Raw genomic sequence first — 24310 nt, 5'->3', positions numbered from 1 at the left:
CTCTGGCTCCCCTTTTTCTTCGACTTCTACTTCATTTTAACTTTTCTTTTATCTTGTTCAACAAGATCGATTAAATCACCCGAGTCTACACTGAGAAAAATTTCATTTGTTACAGTGACTAGAAAAATTCAGTAAAACAGGTATCGTTAAAAGAACTGTTTGAATATTGTTGGAATCACCAAAAATGAGGTACGCGTAACCATTTTGCGCTATTGTCTAAGAAAATATAGCAACAGTGACCGTAATGAGAAAGAATAGTAACGGATGATAGACTTTCCGGTAACAGCTAGAAAACTAATTTCAATTTTCTACCCAGAACTATATTTCTCGATTGTGGTAAATAATGAAAATAGTTAAGGTCTGAGCGATAACCGGAAATAAAAATCTCTGTCAGTGTAATATAAAATTAAACAATCGATTATTCCAGATCAGCAAATGACTGAACAAGTTTATGAATAATGCATTATTCAAATGAATAAATCGATGCAAAAATAAATACTTGCATAAATGATGAACAAAGAAATGATCGCTAAATGAATCAAGAATTTATAATTTAATATATGAGCGAATATTTAAATCAAGACGAATAAAAAAAAAAAATTACAAAACGCGCCGTTGGGTCAGTGAGTGACTGAAAAAATGACTGACTAAAAGGGAGAGTAATAATGAATGAACGAGTGAGATAATTTGTACACAAATTATTGAACAAGAAATGAATAACTGATAAAATACGAACGACTGCAAAGCTAAAAATGGACGAACGAATAAATGAACAGATGAATGAATGATTCAGCCGAGTCATAAATCCTTGTCTGAATTAATTACCTTAGTTACTAAAATTTTGTGTAAGCTATTTACGTATGTCGAGAGTTTGACGAGTTGTTAGATCGACGAATAGTCGGGTCGAAATATATTATATCGATGAATGAACGGATAGATGGACGGTTGGACAGACAAGAAGCCAGCAGGAATAAAATGTAATTTCCCGAGGCTTAGCGCGTCCCAATTTTCGGACCAGTAAATTCCAATAACGTCGAACAGTCTTAAAAAGTTCGTAAATCACGCGGCATGGACGGCCTTCTGATTTATATCAAGAGTTCTCCGTTTCCGTGCACGTTACGATGTGTAAGAATCTGGCCGTCGAGCTTCCAGCTGGACACAAGTTTCTCGACGAAAGCAGAGCGTGCAAAAGGACATCGGAATTTCTCTAAAATTGTTATTACACCCCTGAGAGAAATCAAATTATGCCGAAACTTTTCCGCCCCCTAACGGCACGGCAATAATTCGCAAAAACTTGGGTCAATTTGAATTTTAACCTTCTGCAGTGATAATAAAATTGGTCAGACATATGTATATTTGACCGAACAAATTTATACTATTTTTCAAAGTTTCTAGTTTGAAACACAAAAATGATAAATTTTTCAAGAGATTATTGAGTATTCTTAAGACCGAATTTTTTATTCATATGACTGTTTTTTTAATTACGTACTTGAACGGGCGACGAAAAATATTACTAAATCATATTTTTTCTATTTCAAATTTCACGAAAATCACATCTTAGTCAATTTGAATTTTAACCTTCTGCAGTGATAGTAAAATTGGTCAGACATACATATATTTGCTCAAACAAATTTATACTATTTTTTAGAATTTCTAGCCTGGAACATAAAAATGATCAATTTTTCAAGAGATTTTTGAGAAAATAAAATTCAGGATAAAGGTTAATTGTAAAATGACGTGAAATTATATATTCGACTAAGCGAGAATACATTTTAGTTTTAAAAACTTGTCGGAAACATGCTAAAAAATATGGCATTTCAGAAAGAAAACAAAAATCAATAAATAAGCAAATTAAAAAAAAATGTACAGTATACGAGTAGCACATTTGCATATAAAGAAAATAATTTCGTATGTATGAGAATGTAAGGAGGAGAAGAAGAACAAGAAGAAGAAGAAGACGAAGAATAGGAGGAAAATGCTCTTTTTTTTTTTTTATATTACTCAGGCTGGAATTGAGATGCGGCTGGCGGCGCATCCTGGAGTTGGGATCCTTGAAAGATGGAGTCCCCGAGGAGCTTGGAGCAGTTCTGTTTCAACATAGAGTAGCTGCGCGCCACTTTGAGAGTTCTTCAAATAAAGGCCGGTGTATGTACTTCTTCTTTATCTACTTCGTTTAGCACCGCTCCGTTGCATGCCACCGAGGCAACCGGCAGGAGTAGGTATAACCGACTATTATGTATATTAGGGGAACGCTAGTAGTCTTTACTCCCCTTCACCCATATACATTTTCTGCTTGATATTCGTACGTGTGCAGGCGTTGTTTCCCCAGCCATTCAGCCATACAGATGTGCAGCATGGTTATTCGACAAAGTAGCTTCCGCCACACCGCAAGGATGCGATCTCGAGATTCGTCCACACGAGTTCCCGTAGGATGTGCGGAAGTAAACGCCTGGATACGGTATTTTCGATCGGAAATCCTACGGTGTCTAAGGATTTCACAGAGAAACTCGAGTCGACTCACTTCACTTCCAACCCGTTTCGTGTTATTGAAATCCATTCGACGGAACGCTTAAGGAGATCTTCCCGACCTCGTATGACTTCACGTAACTCCAAGTGACTCGAGAATATCGAGAAATCGTCATTTATCATGTCACAAAACTGCACCGTACTTAAATGGATTCTGAGTCACTTGACAGGAAATTAAAAGACATCAACTGAATTCAAGTCAAATGGTTTCAAGTGATATTGATGGATGACTTGATGAATTCAAGAAACTTGAAGCGATATCGTGTGTGACTTGATATCAATTTAAATGACTCCAAGATCTTGAATGACTTTGAGAAAATTGAGAGGAATTCAAAATACAATGAATTCAACGAAGTCAAGTGAACGCGAGTCACTTTGGATACAATCGATGGACTTCAAGTGATTTTATGTAACCGAATGAGTTCAAGTGATGTGAAATCGTGTCATACGACAACTAAGACAAATCGGTTCGAGTGGTTTCAACTTCTCAAATAACTTTATGGCAATTGACAATAAGATGGCTTGACACTCAATGAAATTACCTCACGTCATTGGAGATCAGTAGGTAACTAGTAACTTCCGGTAAACGGAGCTTCAGAAATTTGTTCCTGAGCCATAATATGTTAAGATACTCGGATGCATGAAGTGGAATGAAAGTCATCCATAAAATTCTTAGACATTCGTAAATTAATGTTTCACCTGACTGAATCCATTGAAAAATGGGAGGGTTCAGTATCAGGTATCATTTGATCTGGGAGACTGTTTTCGTGAACCTTGTGCCAGTCTGCGACCTTTGGAGATCTGTCGTCAGAGGTAAGCGGTAATAATTTGGGTCACTTTGAAGTATCGGAGCTCATCGAGGCGCCGTGGTGACCGAATAGTAATATTGGGATCACACAGAAATCGGATCGGCGGAGAGAGAGAATTGAAATGTGAATGGACGGTGGGCGGGGTGAGGATCGGGGAAAGAGGACACCGATTAATTGGATACAGGCCGGTGCTGTCCTCCTATTTCAAGTAACGTCACTCTGCCCTGCGTCCCGGACGCTTCGCGTCTGAATAGCGGGGTTTTCTGTGTGAGCTTCGCAAATAAGCAACCCTTTGACGAAGCGCCCGAACAACCCTTTGCTTGTTACCAGCTTCATCGGGCGCTGCAGCAGCGATCCATGCACCACCAGGCTGTCGACAATGAAAGTCATTTAAAATTCCGTTCGTCAGTTTGAACTTTTGATCGGTAAAACTTTCGGTACGTTACAAGTTCCATCCTCATCGAAGCCATTCAAACTCTCCGGATCATGTTCGATCGGTAATTTAACGTGGCGAAGGACATCCAGTGCGATATTGCTTTTGATAGTTGCACTTTTTTTTTTTTTTTGATGGATGCATCGAAATAAAAACATTCAGTCTGTCCAATTTCACCGAATCCGAAAGCATAATTTAACATTCTGCTTTGTGTAGTTTTCTACTTCTTGCAACTGCGCCAGTGAATTCAAAAACAACAATATCACGTTGTACAGTTGTTCTACAGTTTTTACGGAGCCCGGACTTTTGGTAACTCTAACTGCTGAAAGGCAGTTGGTGTTCGAGGAAGAAGCAGCCCCTTTTCGAAACGTTACGAAGCGACGCGTATTCAAGTGTGTCGGTAACGTTTGCGTTGATGGTAAAACAGGATCCGTGAGCACATTTATTCTCAATTTAATTAACGTCGAACGGAACAATTGAACCGCTTAAACTGCGGAAAGCGAGCAGACGCAAAGAGGGAGAGAGAAAGAGGGAGAGAGAGGTTGAACTTGCACGCGATAAAGGTGCTCACCACTTTGAGAGAGCGAAGTGGGTACTTAAAAGACGTGCGAGACATGTGTAAATTCGAGTAAGATCGATCGACGAGCACACAAACGTACCGATTCACCGTACCAACTGCAGGTAAACGTCAGTTCTGTTAATCCTCGAAGAAATTATCTTTTCATCACAAAACAAACAACGCCAAAGGGTTGTGACTATTAATCGAGTCAAATTACACAACAGCTCGGTTAATTGAGTGTCTTCGCTGCATTCATCGATCTTCGTTGAATTAGCGTCCCTTTAATTCGAGCGCTCCATTTTCATCTGTATTATATTGCACACTGTCAAACTCAGACTTCGTGTCTACGCCGACATCAAAATCGATGAGTAATAAGTTGTGTTAATACTAATTAATAAAGATGTGTATACGTAGGAAAGGAATTTTTATATTGTACGATTATTTAGTCAAATTCTTAGAAAAAGAGCATTTGTAATAACTGACGATAACGAGAATCATAAATGACTGTAGATGAACCGTTTGAACTTCATCCTGATCAAATTTCACATGCAATACTGATGGTAGACTAGCACAGATGGTTCTGGATACAGATTCCTGCACCGACTTATTACAGACACTTTTAAAACGTTCTAGAAGTTGGTCAGAATGGGGATATCCTCACACTCTTCAACGTACTAGAAGTGTCGATATAATGTCGGTGCAGGAATCTGTATCCAGAATTCTCATTCCTACTTTACTGATGATAATCGAAAAAAATTGAACACTCATCCGTCATTTCTGCTTTTTTTTTTATCTATTCTCAAGTATTTGGCCCGTTTATAACTAAAAAAAAATTGCCGCAAGCCTGGAGGAAGTAGAAATATACTTAAAAGTCGATACTAATTACTGTAATATTTTTTATTCATTTTTATGTGTGTACCTTAAGAACTTATAAACATATATATATATATACACGAAAAAAATAAAAAATATTGCAATAATCGGTAGCGACCTCTAAATACTTTCCTACCTCCTCCAAATTTTACGACAATTTTGTTCTCAGTGTTAGCCAGAAGTTTTTCGAGTCGCAGTTTAAAAAAAATGCTGGACGTGCCGCTGCAATGGAGCTAGGAATATACATTGCTATTTTTGACCTATCGCCTAGCCACCTACGTTATACCTATACATCGACGGTTTAGTTGCAAACAAATCGATAGGCCATATACATGTACAGCGGACGAGTATATAGAGAGAGTGGCGATATGTTCAAATATATACGAGTGTGTCCATCCAACCCTCTGCATTCTGCAAATCCTTTCCGATCTCTAATTTCCCGTCTCTGCTTTGATACGGAGTAGATATTTGTGGAAATGGCAAATTCGACTGCAACTTTATTATTCAAAGCAAGGGAGTGTGAAATTAAGAACGAGTTGTTGCCCAAAGTTATTTGAGAATCAAGTTCGAGCTTCGAGCAAAAGTGCGCAACACGGTATTATCCATAATTCAAAGCTCCTTTGTGATTAATTTTTTCATCAGAAAGCAAGCGAATTTCTCAATTTCAAAAACAACCTCTAAATATCGCAGTTTCAACTTTGAAAAAATTAACGATTTCTTATCCAAGAAAAAAGAAATATTCTTCAACTGTGAAAATGAAACGTATGTGTGCATGTGTATACATAACATTTTACGTGACATGGGTTCAGTAAACAGAGGCTTAACATCGAAAGAAACCGAGTTTTTTCACTACTTTTTCTTGTCGTCTTTTTTTCTTCTCGTTCCCTCTCTATCTCTCAGCGACGTATTTCTGTGACGAAAATCCTGAACATCTTTTAATTCAAGACGAGAGTAACCAGTGGCTTATCGCATTTATTTCGTTCGTCGCCTTTTTCTTTTTCCCTTTTTTTTTCTTTTCTTTTATTTTTTTATTTTTTTGTTTCTTTTATTTTTTATTCGTTTTCTTCGCTCGAAATTGGCAGTGAAGAGAAAATGTAACCGCTGAGTTTATCATTCTAATTAAAATTGAAATAACCGTACCGTTGATTATACCGGCACTCGTTGACGAGTAATGGCGGGTAAAAGGAGAAAGGAACGGACAAAGCGGACGGAAAGAAGGATATTATAAGAACGAGCATCGGGGGTGGAATGAAGAGAAAGAGCGAAAACGAGGGAAGAAAAAAAAAAAAAATATACGTCGGAAAACAACGGAACGGCGCAAGACTAATTTCCTGCAAAATGAGATTACAACTACGTGGCGAAAAAACCGCGAGGAGACTGCGGTCGAACTGCTCAGCAGCTCACTTCTCATAAAACCACAACGCCCAATCGACGTCGAAACGAAATCCTCCCTAAAGCCAGAAAGATTATGCCGGCTAATTATTACCATTATTTTTATTTCACGCAGTTATCTCTCAGGCACTCTCTGTCTATATATATATATATATATATATACAAAAATGATTCGGGAAATGAGCAAATTTTCACAAGGCATCTCATCTCGTCTCATTGTCAGCTTTACGTGCATGCCTGTGTTTCTCGTTACATTATTTTTATTGCAAGTTTCGTTCGTATTGAGTATAATTATTTTTAACCACATTCGTTAGAAATACTCGAATAGTTGGTCAAATCAAATTTTCTTTTTTTTTTTTTGTCGTTGGATTTTGAGTAATATTGCAAGAATTTTTGAACGATTCTTAAATATTTACCATGATTTCAAGTCGTTGTATGAGAATGTTGAATAAATGTTTGGTAAACCCAAAGCTACCCGAATGTGGTTTCTAATAATTTTAAACAAGCATGGATAATTGACACGTGATTTGTTCAAATCAATCATATTTCTTTCTCGTTTCTCATAGTTAACATTTGACTAACTTTGAAATAAGAGAATTGTTTTCAAAATTATTGACAGCCGTTTTTCAAGACTGGTACAAATAATTGTAGAAGAAAATGATTTACAGAAATATGGGGAGTATTTTTGTCGAAATAATCAAAATTTTCGTCAATCATAATAAAATCGTTGCGCTTTCTTCGACATGTGGAGTCTATTCTAACCCTGGAAGTACGAAGGCGGAGAACAACCGACTATAAGGGGTTGAAAATAAGGCGAATAGGTGGTTGTGCATCTCCCGCAGGTTGTACCCAGAGGCTAGGCGGGTGAAACTTTGAGTGCAACTTGATATACACACGGGAAACTATTTTATAAGGTCTCCTTGCTGCTCGGGGCATTCCGAGGATGTTATTTACCCAGAGAGTAGTTCGCGATCTTATAAAGCAGCCCACAAATCTGTGAAATGGATACCCAAGTTCACTTTACGTCGGACAAAGTTCGCCTTCGGTTTACTTCCCCGCGCTTATATTCCATCAACATTTACCTCAGCGGCAACTGTATCGAATCTACGAGTTATGTAACCGAGATACACTCGAGAATTTTCCCAATTATTTGCTGCCGATATTCATCGCTGCGTGGAACACGCAAAATCACTTTTAAAGTCGTGCCGATTTATTAAGTAATTACAGAAAATACTTCTGTCAATGTGAACCAAAGACAAAAGAAATTTTTATACCCTTCCATAAGCGCAACGAACTTCAAAGAATCGTAAAAATCTTCTCTAAACTGTTTTTGTCTTGCTCTAGTTCCTTTCAAGTTTCACTCATGCTTACAGCTTCCGTGTGATTCTTTGTTAGATTTTTGTAATGATTTAGCGATTCTTTTAAAAATAAAGAAAACTGTTCCAAAAAAAGAAAAAAATAACATACATCACAATCCATTGATATTTCATTGTCTTTCGGACCAACGATTCTAAAGTTTCGCAAAATATCTTTGCAAATTTTTGATTAAATGATTAAGTACATATTTTTCTGTATAAAAAAAGTGAAAACTAGAAGGTCGAAAAATGAGAAACGTTTCAACATTTTTCCCAACAATTCTAACTTGAGTGTCAGTTGAATTTCGACATTCGTGAAATATCAAAAATTTCGAAAAACTGTGCAAAAAGTCAGTATCGGGATACTGCTTTCCAAAAGGAAGCGTATGATAAAATTTTGCGTAATCAATGCGACGGGTAAAACGGATGTCAATTAAGCAGATCGCAGTAGGAAACCGTTTCGATACGCAAAATGGGCGGCTGCAGTAATGCGAGAAAGGAGAGATACACGTATATGTATGTATATTCCAGGGAGCTGAGCAGCCCGATGGCGAAATAACCAACCACGCGATCGCCTCCGGCACACGCCACCTCCGACCTTCTTGCCTGAGAACGTAAATCTATGCGAAAATGTACACTGGGCCGCATTAATGTTGTCCAGGCCCTCATAACCTCAACATTTTGGAATTAGGCGAGAAATAGTTTCACTAAAGTTAACCCAGATAATTAAAGATTCTTTCCAAAACATCAGAAATTTAACGCAAAGTCTATTAAAGGAGTTGTTTAATAATTATTCATCTGAATCGAAAGTCAAGAAAGAGAAAAAAAACTTGTCGACATTTACTTGGCAAGGCTCCTATTGTGACAATGATGGCGGTTGTCAAACCGAATAATGTAATTACGTTAACGTTAATGATGTCATAGAAATGGATTCGAACAAATTTAAATAACACAAGCTCAGATATAAACAATTATAAAGAAGCTTTTGTGATTAGAACGATTTACGTGGTGAAACGCTAGTATTTTTTAAGCAATTATATGGCATTAGTTATAACGTGCAAATGTAATCTTTGACGAACAACTGCTAAATATTCGTACGTGCACTAATTTCTTACCAACAATTGTGGAGATGGCAATTTGTAAAAATTTGAGGAAATTGATCAATGAAAATTACTACGGTGATTAAAGTAACCCTTATCAGACTAATATCGGATCAAAAATACCAAAACTAGCAGATTCTCATCCTTTCAAGCATTTGTATTAAGTTATTGAAGTTTGCGCTCGACTCATTGAAATGTATTTAAATCGAATTTCGTTGTACAGCAGAAGCTTTGTTTTTTTTTTTTACTCAATAGTTTCTTCCGTGTTTTAATTTTTCAAGTCTTCATTACATGTACATATTATGTATTTATGAATACATGTTTATCCGGGCCCTAGTATTCACTAAAAGAATTATCGTAGATTCTGGAAAATATTTTTTTTCTCTTCTCGCAACTTCATCATCCTTAATAATCTACCACTCCAAGAATTGGCGTAACCTCTAAATGCAAGTAAACCGAAGATAAAAAGTCTTTCAACACTCACCGAGATGATTTTCATCCAGCATAACAGAGCACTCTTCGTTCCAGGACATCTTGTTCAATCACTTTACCACCTCAATTCTCACACGCTGACTGAATTGAGGATTCAAGGTTATCGTAGCGCCTCTTGCGGCTCGGCTGCGCAGTTGACCAGATGGTGGGGATGAGATTGAGAGCGATGTTGATGCGACAAGGTGTACAACCGAGGGTCTATATGCGAGGCTATTATATTCCGTTCCATTGTACTCGGTTCGCTATTTCCGTGCCGGTGGTAGGTGTCCGCTCTCTCGCTAACTTTTGTCTTCCAGCCGTTGATTTCAATATCGTGGTGCCTGCGAATGGAGACCGGCTGCTGTTGCTGCTGGTGCTACTGCTCCTATTCCCACTGCCACTGGACGCCGGGGGCAGATCTCCTAGTTCACCCATTCAACCCTGCTGACCTCTGTGACCATCGGGGTATAAGGATTCCCGCTTCACGCTCCCGTTCCGATCGCCTTAACTGTTTCAATCGCCCTGCGAACAGCCAGAACTCCGGTCTTACCGTGTTGTACATACAGAGTGTCCGAAATTTCACGTCAGAAGTGATTTTAACAGAAAACACAGGTTCGTAATTGAAAAATTGCATTTTGTTTCAACTGATTCATGAAGTATACAGTGTAGGGTTAATAGTTAACGGTAAATGGTTTCCACGAATTTGCTGGAACGTACGAACTTTTTTATTGAACTTTTCCATGATCGTTTTGCATAAATGTAGCTGAATTTCGTTGATACAGTGTTCAATTTCGGCTGTAAATATGTTAGAAAACTGTTGAGAATGAAGAAAACAGAAGGAAAAGAACTGTGAAAACCTCTGATGAACGCAAAAGTAGATCTATTTCCGGACAGCTGCAGTATACCAGAGAAAGAGAGAAAGAGAGTAAATAGTTGTTAATGACTCCGGAACTGTTTTCGGCAGTTTTCAAGAAACGCCGGAAGCAGAAGGTTGTGTAAGGAAGGAAGGAAGGATAGGTTATGTGGCTGTTGGAGGAGGGTGTGTGGAACTCGGTGGATTCAGGGGCGGAAAGGTATAAGGTTCGGGGGTAGGAGATCTGGATCTCTAACTAACATATTGGTTTCTGGGCTGGTGCTCCGAGTAATGGGAATTGCTGCGGAAACTTTCGCTTCGCTATATCTCACGTATGATAATTCAAAAGCTAAATCACGAACGGCAGACGCGACGCGGCGAGAGCCTGCGGGGGTGGGACGAGTTTAACCACTTCGAGACAAAGCCTATCCGCGACAAATTATTTATCACGGAACAAACAGTCTTCTCGATGCCTGAATACGAAATGTATCCAACTCTGAGCTCCCTTTTCCTTTTTTATACACTTATCATTTTGGATCTTCGACGTCGTGAGCAGTACCTGTAAAGATGAGGGGATCCCATATATTCTTCTAAAAGTTTTCTTCACCATTCCAAAGCACAAGAAGGTCTACCGAATAACAAAATCGTAGCTAGCAGAATGATTGGTTCCGTTGAAAAATATTGGATTCCCCAAAAATCGAATGAGTAAGATTTCGGATGATTATAAGGTCGGTACATTAAGTACAAATCCCTATCATAACACAAAGTATGGTTTTGGAATTGAAACCGGAATGAGATCATCTGTTTGATTTGTAGTTGATGGAAGGCAGTGCGAATTTTGAAACCGAAAGCTAAAGTTATTCAGAGTAACCACCAAAGGCAGGTTATGGCAAGGATAAGAAATTATTCGAGTCTTCCTGGTATTCCTTGGTTAATGATGTTTGCACTGTCTGTCTTCCATCAAAATTTATGTGCGACAATGTGGGACCGAATCAAGTGAGCGAATCGCGACTCTCTTCGGGCCGCTGAATTCAGTGAATATTTATTCATTGACGACGTACAGGTCTCATCATCTTTGCCGAGAAGATACGTGGGTTGCCCGAGGGTTGGAATCGGGGGAACGGTCGGAAAATCGAGACGTTGTCTGAAGAGCGCGGTGCGTGGGAGTATGGAAAGTTGGTTTGTTCGTTGGTTGGTTAACTTGTCTCAAAGTTGTTGCTTCTTCCCTTTTGAGATAGAAGAGGGAGGAGTGGGCCAGGTTGGGATGGAAACCCGGAACGGCGGCGGTAGCGCCAAGGCTTCGTGATAAAGTAAGAGAAACCAGGAGTTCGGTTGGGTCTCCAGGAACACGAGGATGAGGAACGCCGCGGAGGACCAAGGACCGACTTGTTAAGGAAGCCCTCGGGCTCTGCGCGATGAAATACCCTCGCTCCCAGCTCTCTCCTTCTCTAAACTAAAACGTCGTAATCTCAAGCACATACATTACTTTGGGTACACGCCATGTTCCTAGTTCTGCGACTCTCTCATCCTTGATTATACTTTCTCCACTGTTTCGTATACCAGTTCTGGGACGAGCTTACAAACTCTGAACAATCAAATTTTTAACACTCAATTCACTCGTCGCGAAAAGCGCCACGCATGCTATTGTGAACAACTGCTTCATGGACTTCTCGGAATGATGAAATTGCACTGAAAGTTGCGAATCCTTGGAAATCGCTACTTCCTGGAAAGCTTTTCTAAGTTGTTACTAGCATTCAAAGTTTGAGGTCTCGGAGTGTCTTTATGAAATTCATCAGATAAGATCCATTCCTCAACTTTTCAAATCCAGATTTCAAAGATGCTTTCAAATGAAGGATGCCCCGTTAATTCCACTGTAGAAATCAACTACCGTTGAAGGTTCTGCATCTCAAGGTATCAAAAACTTCAAGATTAGCAAAACTTCACAATATGATTCAGGATTTGAAGACAAATGTTTTGTAGGATTTGAAATCATTTTACGCAATCAATGTAGGTTTTGGTAAAGATCCGAAGATGTAACTCAGATTGCCAAAGATATTTCATGATATTTGAGCCAATGTACCAACTGATGTCACCTGATTTCAAGGTTGGCTTTATTTGACGCCAATCTATTCCTCATCGAAAAGAGCACATGAACGAATTGTGATTGTAAGCCGGACGAAGGGTCCCAATAAAGAATCGGTTAAGAGGCCTGAAATACCGACAGGATGGAAACCGTCGTTAGGAAAAGTTGGAGTGAAGCGATTCTGGCTTTTCTGGTGAGATGGAAGAGAATACCGTAGTTCGAAGGCGAACGGCGTCGCTGTCGCGATATCGGAGGGTGAGAGGCAGAGGCGGCTGGGATCACGAGCCGGGGTGAAGAAAGGATTCGGGTAGTATGAGAGGTGATATTCCTAGTACGCCCGGGACTCCGATGATATTACCAGAAGTGATTTATGCACGATGCGAGAACCGCATATTGCGAGAAAAGACACTACTAATACCGCGGGGAGCAGACGCCCACATTCAGACCTTCTGCCGCCTTCCACGCCATCCTTAACGGGTGTCCGACCGAATGTCCCGGCCGCTTGGTCGTCCTTAGATCCCAGGATTCCCGGCCCTCTTTTGCCGCTTCCTTCCTTCCTTCCTTCCTTCCTGCCTTTCGCACCCAGTTCCTTCGTAATCTCGCAAGGGTATGATGTTCGCAACCGAAATTATTTCATATTGAGATTTCTTGGGCGATGTTTTGAACATTTTTCCTTCGAATTAGATCCCAAGTTACTTTTCACTGCATTATTAACTCCTACTGTGAGTGAATTCTGTCATTTATGACTATTGTAAATACTCCACAGTCCAAAACTTTGACTAAGAGTACAGAATAATTCAGGATCATGGTTGCTTGTCTATCGGTAGAGTCGTTGCTCATCGTCAACTCGTGATGTAGATCTTCTACAGCGAAAAGTGATCATCGATAAACTTTCAAAATTCTTAATAATGAGAATTCACTGTCAATTCAGCTGACAATGATCAGCAACTGACGATGATAAGTGATAAGTAATAATCGGAAGATTTGCCAGTAACCATGATTCAATTATGGCAAGCTTTTACGTTTATAAGTAACCAGTAACAGAGTTGATGGTTAATCTTGATCAACAACGCTGGCAATATTTGAAAATGATAATCATCGACAAACGATGAAGATCCTTATTCCTGACATCGAAGGACAAGTTCTCCGAATGGAAGGCAAGCTTTAATCGGATATCGATTAGGATACCAGAAGGAATTAAACACGATGAAAACCCAATTGAGATGCCAATCACATCGAGATATGTACCGAAATCACGATATTAATACCTCGGGAGCCGCAGAAGTCCAGAGAGTATGATTGTATTTGAAAAGTTTCCAAAAGTGTCGTTCCAACTTTTAACAGACAGCGTCTGTACCCTCTAAAACGACTTTTCATCCGTCTTACTCTTCTCCCGGCCTCTCAATCTCCTTTTGCCCATTCCTCCTCTTCTCCTCGGTGCCACCTAGTCTTCTTTTCTTCTTGTATTGTTCCCAGAGGACCGATGCGAAGGTCCTCGGAGATAAATATGCACATTTTTTCCCTCCCTCCGTCTCACTTTTTCCTAAGCATCTTTTTCTTGTTTTTCTGGCAAAAAAAAAAAAAACAACCTCTGAGCGGAGTGAAAGTGGGCTGAGGAAACTGAGGCGATTTGGTATTCGGCTTGAAGCGATTACGGCAATGAGAACGCGGGACTAACAACAAGATTAACGCAGCCGTTGAAGACAGCCAACTTCCTCATTGGTAGTATTTTTAATGAAACTTTTCGTTTATCGGTTATCAGGCCGAGTGCCTTAGGTTCGACTGAAAAGCGCTGGTGGTCCCGAATTTCACCGGCCCTGACCCTGGCACCATCTTACTCGAAGATACCTACACAGCGCGCCGAAAGCAGACCTGTTCCATAGGTCGTTAGCGTTAATGAATAAGTAAGGTTAATTTGCGAATGGGTTTCACACTCCGCCTGGCATTGCCGTCTCATCCTCGTCGTCCACCGCCACCCGGAGGGTATCCATTTCATTATCGAGGCTCAAATCTTCGAACTTCAACCAGCCCAAGGAGCCTCATCCCTTGATTCTCTTTCTTCCCACCTCCCCCTCCCTTCACTCTCTCTCTCTCGCTCTCTCTCTCTCTCTCTCTCTCTCTCTCTCTCTCTCTCTCTCTGTCTCTCTATTCCACATTTCAACTTGGTTTGGCTCTTCGTCCTCCGAGGATGGAGGCTCTTAAATCCATGAGCCGATGTCACCGAGCCTTGGAATATCCGTTTTTGCTTCGCGACGAATCTTCGAAACGGAAAGATCTGGATTAGAGTGAACGGGAAGTCCCTCTTCACCTGATTTCACATAGAAGGACTTCGGTATATCAATTGAGGTTCGATGAGATCTGCTTCTCTTTATGCCGAATGTAAATCATCGTTCCTATACACGAGAGTTTATCAAAGAACATTATATCTGCTCCTCCTTACACCGTATACTAAATCATCGTCCCTACATACCAAAGCTCATGTTCTTTGTCCGTGTTACGTTATTTTCCTCTTCTTGATGCGAAACGCTAGTGCCAGGATGTTTTGCTTTGTGAATTTCACATGTGACGATGATTTAAAGTACAAGTGGTTCACGTAACGGACTCAGAACTCATTGGGACTTGAAGTGTAATTCATGAACTCAAGGTACCTACCAGTAAACTGAATTAACTTGACTTTGGCTAACCCGACTATATTTCTGTTACACTACAGTGAGTTCGAATGACTTGACACGAATTGGAATAGATTTAATTTCAAAGAATTCGAGTAACACCTGCCCTATGTTTTCTGTACCGTACTTTCAAGCGTGGTCCTGTGCCACCAAGCCACTTGAACTCTCCAGGAACACGAAAGCGTCGTGTGACAAAAGCATACCAAGCGTTGCGCCGAGCCCCGAGCAACTTTATAATTACAAATCGTTTCACTTTGAAGTTTGCCTCGGTATTATTCAATCGCCGGATCGGTGGAACGGTTTCATGGAATAAGATACAGTGTAAAGAGGCAGAGATAAAGAGAGGGAAATTGATCTTTAATTCTGTAAAGCCGTCCCAATTCATTCGCGACGTCGCGTACTCGCCTGTAACGACACCCTCCGCATCCTCACACCCTTGGCCGAATGTTTCCTCTCTACAGAGAGAATCGTTCAAGCTTACCAATCTCTAAAGACTCGGTTGGCTCTCCCTAAACGAAGGATCGCGATGGGAAGACGGATAGAGTCCTGGGGTATCCTTCGAGGCTCGCGCCTCCAGTTTCCTGAACAATTTGACGGACACTTTTCCCGGAAAATCGGGGGGCTTTCGGTCCACCTCACTTTTTCGGCTTACCAAGTGGAAGTAGCTACGACCGGTGGTTCATCCATCTGTCGTCCAAGAAATGGAGTATATTGATTCCAAGAGACTGTGTGCGAGGCTTCACGTCGACGAGTTAACCTTTCCTCTCTTATATTGTCTAACCGGAAGGAAGTGTCACGCCGTTTCACATCTTGTGTTTAATTTCGCCCCCGCGCCGCGTCCTTACAAAGCACGCTATACGCACCCATACGTACGTCTGACAGGGAACGACTGAACTCGCGACGTGTTGCACATACCGTAAACCGCTACCCCCTATCTACTTCTCTCCCGAGTCCCTCTCGCTTTGAGGTCTCTGGATGAATTGAGCTGGGGAAAAAAAAGTGAGGCGGGTTCGCGACTCAAGCTGTTAACTCTAAAGAGTGGAAAATTTTTTCGACCTCCTGTACTTCGGCAAAAACCAAGTTCTTAAGATTCAGCAGCTTTTTCAATATTCCGTACGTTCGAAATACATACATTTTTTATTTTTCTTTCAAGTATCAAAATTTCAACCATTGGTTCATCAAATTTTCATTTGGATAGCGGAAGTCGAATATTTCTTTGAGAATGGAATCTTGGTTCTTTATCTCACTAAAAACCTGATCTTTGGAAATCTTAGCCACATATTCTGACCGTTGAACTGTAGTTACAGTCAATTATTCATAAATTGGAAACAGCAGACTCGAACGATACATATATATTTTTTTTCGTTCTTCATTTCTAGCTTTGAAAAAGTTGTATCAGTACTCATACATTCCAGGGCATCAAATTAAATTAAACCGGTATAAAACGAGTAACGAAAAACGAAAAAGATAGAAAAACATGCTAAATTTCTCGACGTCCCTTCGGAATAATTCCGCTTCTGTAACCCAAGGCAAACTTTGTTTTATACAGACAAAAAGCGCTGGAATCCCTGACCCAAACTGATCGGCTTCGGGTGAAATGACCGTGTGATAGCTGCACTTTTGATTAGTACCGTTGAAATTCACGGTTCAATAACGAAATGAATCCACGTTCTATCCGCGCAACTGGATAGGTATATCTATAGTATAACATAAATATACTATAACGTAATCGAAGCGAGAAACGAGAAGCGAGATAATCAAAGCATCTTCAAATGGTAAAATCAGATTTTCTATTCAAATTCGCACAGTACAAGTTTCCTCAGATTTTCAACTGCGTATTGATTTTGTTATGGTTAAAACATTTGAAATATGAGTGATTCCAGGTTTCGTAAATTATTTGCTAATTACCAAACTTCATCGTCTAGTTGATTTTCATATTACGGTGACATGATATCGATGATCCGTGACTGTACCCTAGGCTTCGAAGTCATCTTGACACGGAGTTGAAATTATTCGTTACTTTCATTGAATAAAATATTCCTCGCGTCTTGAGGCTTGGCAAACATCATCATGATCATCATCATCAGCATGCTGAAACTGTCATTCTATTCCGGTCTAACACGTACTCGCATCGTGAGTAATGAGAAGTAATTTCAGAGATTGTGTGCCTCGTGGTCGGTGGTGAAGGGACGGAAAAATGAAAGAAGAAAAAAACAAGAAAAAAAAAAAAGAAGAAAACGAACAAAACGCGACGCAAAGAGAAAAGGGCAAAGGGGCGGTTAAAAAGTGAGGGATGATAAAAGTACCGAGCAAAATTAAAAAAAAAAAAAAACAAAAAAAGAAGAAAAGAATAATAATAATAGTAATAACAAAAACAAAAAATATATGTATATGTATATGTATATATGAGATCTCAAACAATTACCGCGGAACGAGCCACCCGGAAGGCCGGTGACCCAGAGGTGATGCCAGGTCGTGGCTGTTAGGGTGGCTCGGAAAAATTGCTTTAAATGGGAAAAAATGCCGGAGAGCGCGTCGCAGCAGCAGCAGTAGCGACTATATAACCCGAAAGCTGGAGAGAAAGTGAGAGGGAAAGAGATAGAGAGAGAAAGAGAGAGAGGGAGAGAGAGAGAGACAGAAGCCGGGGAACAAGCGACGGTCCGCTCTCTGTTGGTGATTTTTCAACCCGCCCTGCATCCCACTTCTGCGAATAATTTCTCAAGCGCAGCTAGAATCCACCCCCGCGTTTTTGGGTGCCGCGCCCGGTGCGCTAACCGTACCGTGTAACAGGCTCCGTATTACGCGCTTCGCACTCCGTTTTATGTGGGTGGGTTGAGGAGGCGCCGCGGCGCTCGCAGAAATGTCGGTAAAATTAATTCCGATATAAATCAGACTCCGGTGGTGTCGGGCGCGTCTGCCGTCCGGAAACCAGCCAGCCAACCTACCCACTACCTTTCGACCCTCGATTCTACGAAGCCTACGGAATCACGAGTCGACCGGGTGCCGAACGAACGATGCCAGACCAAACCAACCCCCTTCCCCCCCCCCCCCCCCTCCGCCCCTGTGGAATAGATAGATTAGCCGAGAAGAGTCGTTATTGATTAGCCGAGTCTCATTCCCCCCACCCCTACCACCTCCCCCCCCCCCCCCCCCACCAAGCATATACCGAGCTGTTAATTTGCATAGTTCCGAAATCCCGATGCTCTTACATTCCGCACCTGAATCGCTTTGTGTCTACCGGTTGCTCTCTCTCTCTCTCTCTCTCTCTCTCTCTCTCTCTCGATCTATCCTTATTCACTTGCTTTCTCTCGTCTGAGAACTATGGAAGATTTTTTTTTTTTTGATGTTTTTGTATTGATTACAAGACGAATTTTTAGCGTGAATCCAAAATGTCATATTATTGTTTCTTTTGAGTGATTAATAGGAGATAAAAATAATTTCATCAAATGAAGTTGGCTTTTCCACAAACCAGAACGATATTTAGGGTTGTAAGAAAAATGACGAATTTTTTCAAACATTTATTGCAAATAATAATTAAACAAACTTCAGTTTCGCATTCAAATAAGTTTTCTTTAAAAGTAATTGTTTTTCATAGGTCAAATCAATCAGTGAAATATTTTTTTTTTCAGTTCATTTGATAAAAGAACAAATAATGTTAATAGGTACGTTTTGCTTTTGCGGAAACCGGAACGATACTTGGGGTTATAAAAAAAAAAAAACATCACCTATTTTCTCAAATATTTATTGTAAATAACAATTAAACAGACTTTAGTTTCGCATTTGAATTAATTTCAGTCAAAAGTAACAGTTAATCATAGGTCAACAAAAACAAAACAAAATAAGTAAGACTTATTTATCAGCGTAAAAAAGACAAGAGCAAACTTTATAAGTAATAAATAAAGATTTTGTTTATAATTCGAGGTATGGAATCAAAATTTATTTATTTAAATACTAACTCCAGAAGAGAATTTTTTATTTTTTTTTGTGTGTTATTACTGTTCACTTGCAAAACCCAGAAACAGCGAAAGTAAGATTGTTCTTAATTGACGAAAATTTCCTCGAGTCAAGATATTCGATAATTTGCAGTTTCTAAAAACTCGCTGATTAAATTATTACGGCTTTGTGAATGAATTTTCCGATCGATACTAGCTGTAAAAACTTTTTTTGAATTGTCATCGATTTTTTCTCATCAAAACGTACTTTAATTAATAACAGTTCAATTTCGGATTTTATTACTCAAACATTCTTTTGCTTCAAGGATTTCACACCGTCAATTTTTTTACCTCATATTTCACCTGTTCAAAAAACGTTTCGCAAGCTTCAGGATCTCAGAATCTTACGTCATCAAATTCACGAACATCAAGATTTTCATTTATTTCCCATTCGCTTGTCAATTTAGCAATTTCTGTATATTCATGTTTTCTTATTTATTTATTTCTTTTTTTTTTTTTGACGAGGCCACTTTAGAGAGGATGCGAGGATAGAATGAATTTTCAAGCCGCGTGTCTTGTGCACAAAGAGACGTTGCTTCAAAAAGGAAATTGTCCTCTTCAACGTCGAAACACGTCCGTCACTCGCACTCGCAATAATATCCTGAATTTCGGCGAAAACATTTTTCGCCTAGATTTCGTAACGTTTAATTGCTGCCAATTATTTTAATCCTAATTTCAACTTTCGTCCCTACTTATTTCATCAGAAATTTCAAACGGTCAAATGATTCATCCGATTTTAATGAATATCAGATTAAACGTCGCGATGTAATGCGATCAAGATGTGTCACGTAACGTTTTGACCTCCGCTGTTTCTGCTCTAAAAAATGCGGCTCCCAAAAGCTTTTGAAAATATTTTATGAATCTTGTAACATTATCGATCACACGGTCGAGAAAAATTAGGTAAAAGGAAAAATAATCAAAGCATGAAGAGGTTGTTTTTATTTATATTAATAGTTAATTTCGCTCTCAGATTCTGCAGAGATCTCGACACGTGACTCAACCTTTCCACCATGACGTGCAAGTTATATAAACAAATGCAAATGAGCCGACGTAAAAGCGTCTCCTTCGTAAATGCTAGGATATAATCGTCAACGTCGTAATTAAAGAGAAAAAAAAAGATTCCAGGACAAAAAGATACTATAAATAATCTCGGTAATTATTCAGTCGTCATATTCTGCTCAGTTAATGCTGGATTCTCTCATCCAATAATTTACAATCACAAGCTGCTGTGAGTATTGAATTTTAAATATTTGTGAAATGTTAAAAAAGAAAAATCAAAAATCGACCAGTAGTCAAAAATATCAAACGTTCTTTGCGGAGCTTGTTTTTTTTTTTTTTTTTTTTTCTTCTACGATTCAAATAATTGGTAAATCGCTACGAAACTACAAAGTTGAAAATTCATTTCACTCTGACTTTCACCCGAATCCTTTTAAGGGATGGAAAAATAGATTCCGTCGTACTAATAATGTTTTTTTTTTTTTTTTAGAATTAAATTCCGCGTTAAGTGAGAAGTGTAAAATATTTTCCAAAGCCTCAAAGTCTTACGATACGCGGTTAATATTCACTTTCATCACTGTCTTCAATTCAATCAGTCAAATTTCACAGAGTGAATAATTTACTCCCAGCGATACGTGGCATCAAACTTTGTAGCTTCGATAGCGTGACAACAGTTTCTGACCTCGGTGCTAATGGACATCGACAATTTACCGAACGTTCGCAACCGCCCGGTGGACAATTAAATGAATTGGTAATCGCTTCCGATCTTCACTAAAAGCCATCATATTCCTACCCCCGAAAACGTCACGTTGCCGGAGAAGCTTAAGCTTCGACTTCAAGCTCTAAGATATCTTCGATTCACTGTCAGAAATTAAGACTCTTTAGTTGAGCTGCAGACTCAACAAAAACTGTTTGCTTTTTTTTTAAATCAATTTTTAGTCCCATTTTGTGGAAAATTTTCTCATCGGAACACAATTTTTTACCGTAAATACCAAAGTCAGTGATGTAATTGTTTTAAAGTTGCAAAAAAATTTAACCGAACGAAGTATATTTCACCAAGTCACTTTAATGAAATGATAATTTTTTCACGATTTTATCAAAATGTTGAATACTATCTGAAAGATTCTACTAAAATGCTTGATACGTCACTTAATATCATTCACAATGACATATTTCTTTGTTGTTGTTTCATGTTGCATTTAAATCATGCAGCATAATGACGATAAAATGATAATTTTTCCAGTTACAACAATTACAAAATGATTTCACTGCGTAGATCTGACTTTGCAATCGAAACAGACTCTGTGAAATTGTGCCAAACCTTTTTTTTTTTTTAGACATTACTAAAACATTTTGTTTTCCAAGAACTGTAAAATCAACCAAACCTTTTAGTTGCGTGAAAATAATGTTTGGTCAGATTTCGTTTCCACGACCAAATTCCGGTCATTACTACCAAATTTGTTTTCCAACAATAAGCGTATAACCATATAGAAACTAATCGAAATTCGCCCTAACTTCTGATCATAATTCTTCTCCATCAATAATTATACATGATTGTGTTTTTCTCATCATTGTCGAAGGTTTGTTTTTTTTTACAGGAACACCAACATCACCAGTTTCACAAATAACACTCTTAAAAACTGACCAGCCAATTTCACAGTTTCCTCCGTTAATGAAAAACTTGTAATCGCCGAACGAGATCCGGCTCGCTCATCAATTTTCCGACAAACGTAATTTGCATTGGAAAACACTCTTCAAAGGACTTCAATCATACATGTTTATGGATAATCAGTGCTATTAATTTTACCCAGGTTACATAAACGCAGAGGAAATGCATTTAATAGTCGAGCCTGAACTCATTTCACCTTCGCAAACAATGATTAGGTGTTCTATAATAATTATTATCGAATCTGCAGTTTCAATGGGATCCATATAATGCATGGGAGTACCGCACCATAAAATTAATGCGTCTAGTCTATCGTTACGCTCATCTGGCCTCCGTTCGAATTACAGGAAATAGTTACCGTTCTCATTTGCAGTGCCAACATCGTCGGTTCAAATCATGAAAGTCGACAAAATCTGCGTTTTCGGTTTTACCATCAACACGATTTATTCAAACCCATTTTTTCTGTCTCCCGAATGACCAACCTTTGAGAATAGATTCTCAAAAACTTCACAAAACATTTCTCGACGTCGTAAACAATAAACTCGTACTTTTGTTCCATTCTTTTTATTACTTACCACAGTGTTTGACTGAAATTCTCTACGAACATGACGAATCTACAATTCATCAATTACGCTTCAAGTTATTATCAAACTGACAAAAATTTAATTTGTTACAGTAACTAGAAAAATGGACTAAAACAGGTATCGTTAAAAAAAAAAAAAACTGTTCGAATATTGTTGGAATTCTAGGAGCTCTAGGAGATTCCGGTCTCCATAATCGATCATCGGATACCGAAGATCGACGAGCATCTTATCAAAGCAAACTGACCATAAAGATATACGTTCAAAACTCAAACGGTAAAAACTCCAAAAGCCATATGAAAATTAGAGAGAGACGGTTTAAGAGATAGAAAAAAAATAAACCGAGTGAAACCCGAGAGTAAAGTGCATCGATGAAAGACAATTACTTACAATTATAACAATACACACCATTTTAACAAATATACCCACGGAACGAATGAATCTTAAACCTAACGACGGCTCGTGTTTCATACATCGTACCTTTTGAAATTAGCGTAATATTTATTAACGTATTAAAAGTAACTTTAAATTTCAATAAATTCGTAAAAATAGGAGTAAAATTTGTCGTTTCGATGCCTTACCGAAAAATCCTTCGACTCTCCGATCGCAAAAATAAACTTAAACGAAACGAATCAAATTGTCAGGTCCTGCATATAATATAAAGATGCAGCTCTGCCGAATGTTTCGACGCGTTCTTCGGCCTCGAAACTAGTAGCATGACGTCCTGCTTCTAGCGATGTTTGCATCTCGTTACAGGCTGTTTGTTTTTGATTTAATACCGGCTCGACGATGTAGTGCAAATAGGGGAATACCGAGCGGCGAAGGGGGTCCAGGGGGAGGATACGGAGGTCCAACTAGTGCGATGGTCGGTTCTCCTATAATGCATACACTCGGTACAGATTCTCTTTGCTACCGGGCAATGCTCCTCTCTCTCTCTCTCTCTCTCTCTCTCTTTCTCTCTTTCTCTCTTTGTACTCCGGTAATGTGTGTACTGCTACGCTATGCCGCAGATAACTATGTTTTATATCCTGCAATATGTATCGTGCAACCGTAACGCCGTGTGTCTGTGTGTGTGCCTCTTTTATTTATCCCGTAAACTAGACCAGATAAGCTTCTGTACTTTGCTGGCTATTTACTTGCGACAATTTTATTATACCGTAGATTATTGTATTGCGCTCCGGTAATTATTCGGGGAAACGCGAAGCGTTTTTAGTGACGTTTTTATTTATTTATTTCCTGGGCGCAGGTGAATGGTTCGGAAATGTTATGATGTGTTAATCACGCTTCTGATTTTCATATTTTTTTTCTTTCTTTTTACCCCCTCTGATTTTCCTCGATCATCCCGAGTCTTCCGTTATTTCGATTCTTTGCTCCGTTTCGATAATTGTGCATATTCGGAATTTTTGTTTCAAGATTATCAACCCTTACGTAATCATCGCGTAGAAACGAAGATATCGATTCGGATAAGTTGAAAAAATTCCGGGATTTCGTCATTCTATTTCGAGGTAAATTAGTTATCTACAGAATAATGAAAATGTGAGTATGAAAATAAAATTCCTGGGACACGAAAAGTTTATGATTCTAGAAAAAAATCATTATTCAATGAATTTTCAATGTTTTGAACTTAAAATTCATTGAGTAGCTTAGAAGACACGGATATTCAATTGTAAAAAAAAAAACATATGGAGATACTGCGCGACGAAAATAAGATAATTATTCGAGTGAGTGAGGTTGAATTTTTGGAAAAAGAATGAATTAACGATTTTTACGATATTTATTATTTATCTTGAATCAAATCAAATCATTTTGAGTCCTTTTTTGTACAGAATTTACGGTGAAGTCATTTTGACCCTGGTTTATAGGATAGATAAGGGTTTTAAAGCTATCTTTTGATTCGTTGAGGAACTTTTCCAGTCTCGATGATCTTGATTACAGAATTTTTTATTCCGGAT

General features: G+C 39.0%; 1 protein-coding gene across 5 annotated transcripts in view; it reads right to left on the bottom strand.

Annotated features, from left to right (window-relative positions):
- LOC124295409 overlaps positions 1–24310 on the bottom strand; it is an 87727-nt gene that overhangs the window by 31107 nt on the left and 32310 nt on the right. For 4 of the 5 annotated variants that reach the window (XR_006905366.1, XR_006905368.1, XR_006905365.1 and 1 more), the window contains exon 3: positions 9532–10040. The exons of the other annotated variant lie outside the window; for it this stretch is intronic. Coding sequence is in view for 1 of the 4 variants with exons in the window: in XM_046745338.1 (XP_046601294.1) it covers positions 9532–9580 (49 nt within the window). In the remaining 3 variants the exon portion in view is untranslated. The remainder of the gene's footprint in view (positions 1–9531; positions 10041–24310) is intronic. 5 annotated transcript variants of the gene reach the window in all.

Source organism: Neodiprion lecontei, chromosome 7 (assembly GCF_021901455.1).
Source record: "Neodiprion lecontei isolate iyNeoLeco1 chromosome 7, iyNeoLeco1.1, whole genome shotgun sequence".
In the NCBI taxonomy this organism is placed as follows: Eukaryota; Metazoa; Arthropoda; class Insecta; order Hymenoptera; family Diprionidae; genus Neodiprion; species Neodiprion lecontei.
The sequence above is the reverse complement of the archived record's forward strand: the minus strand, read 5'-3'. Positions and strand labels throughout refer to the sequence as shown.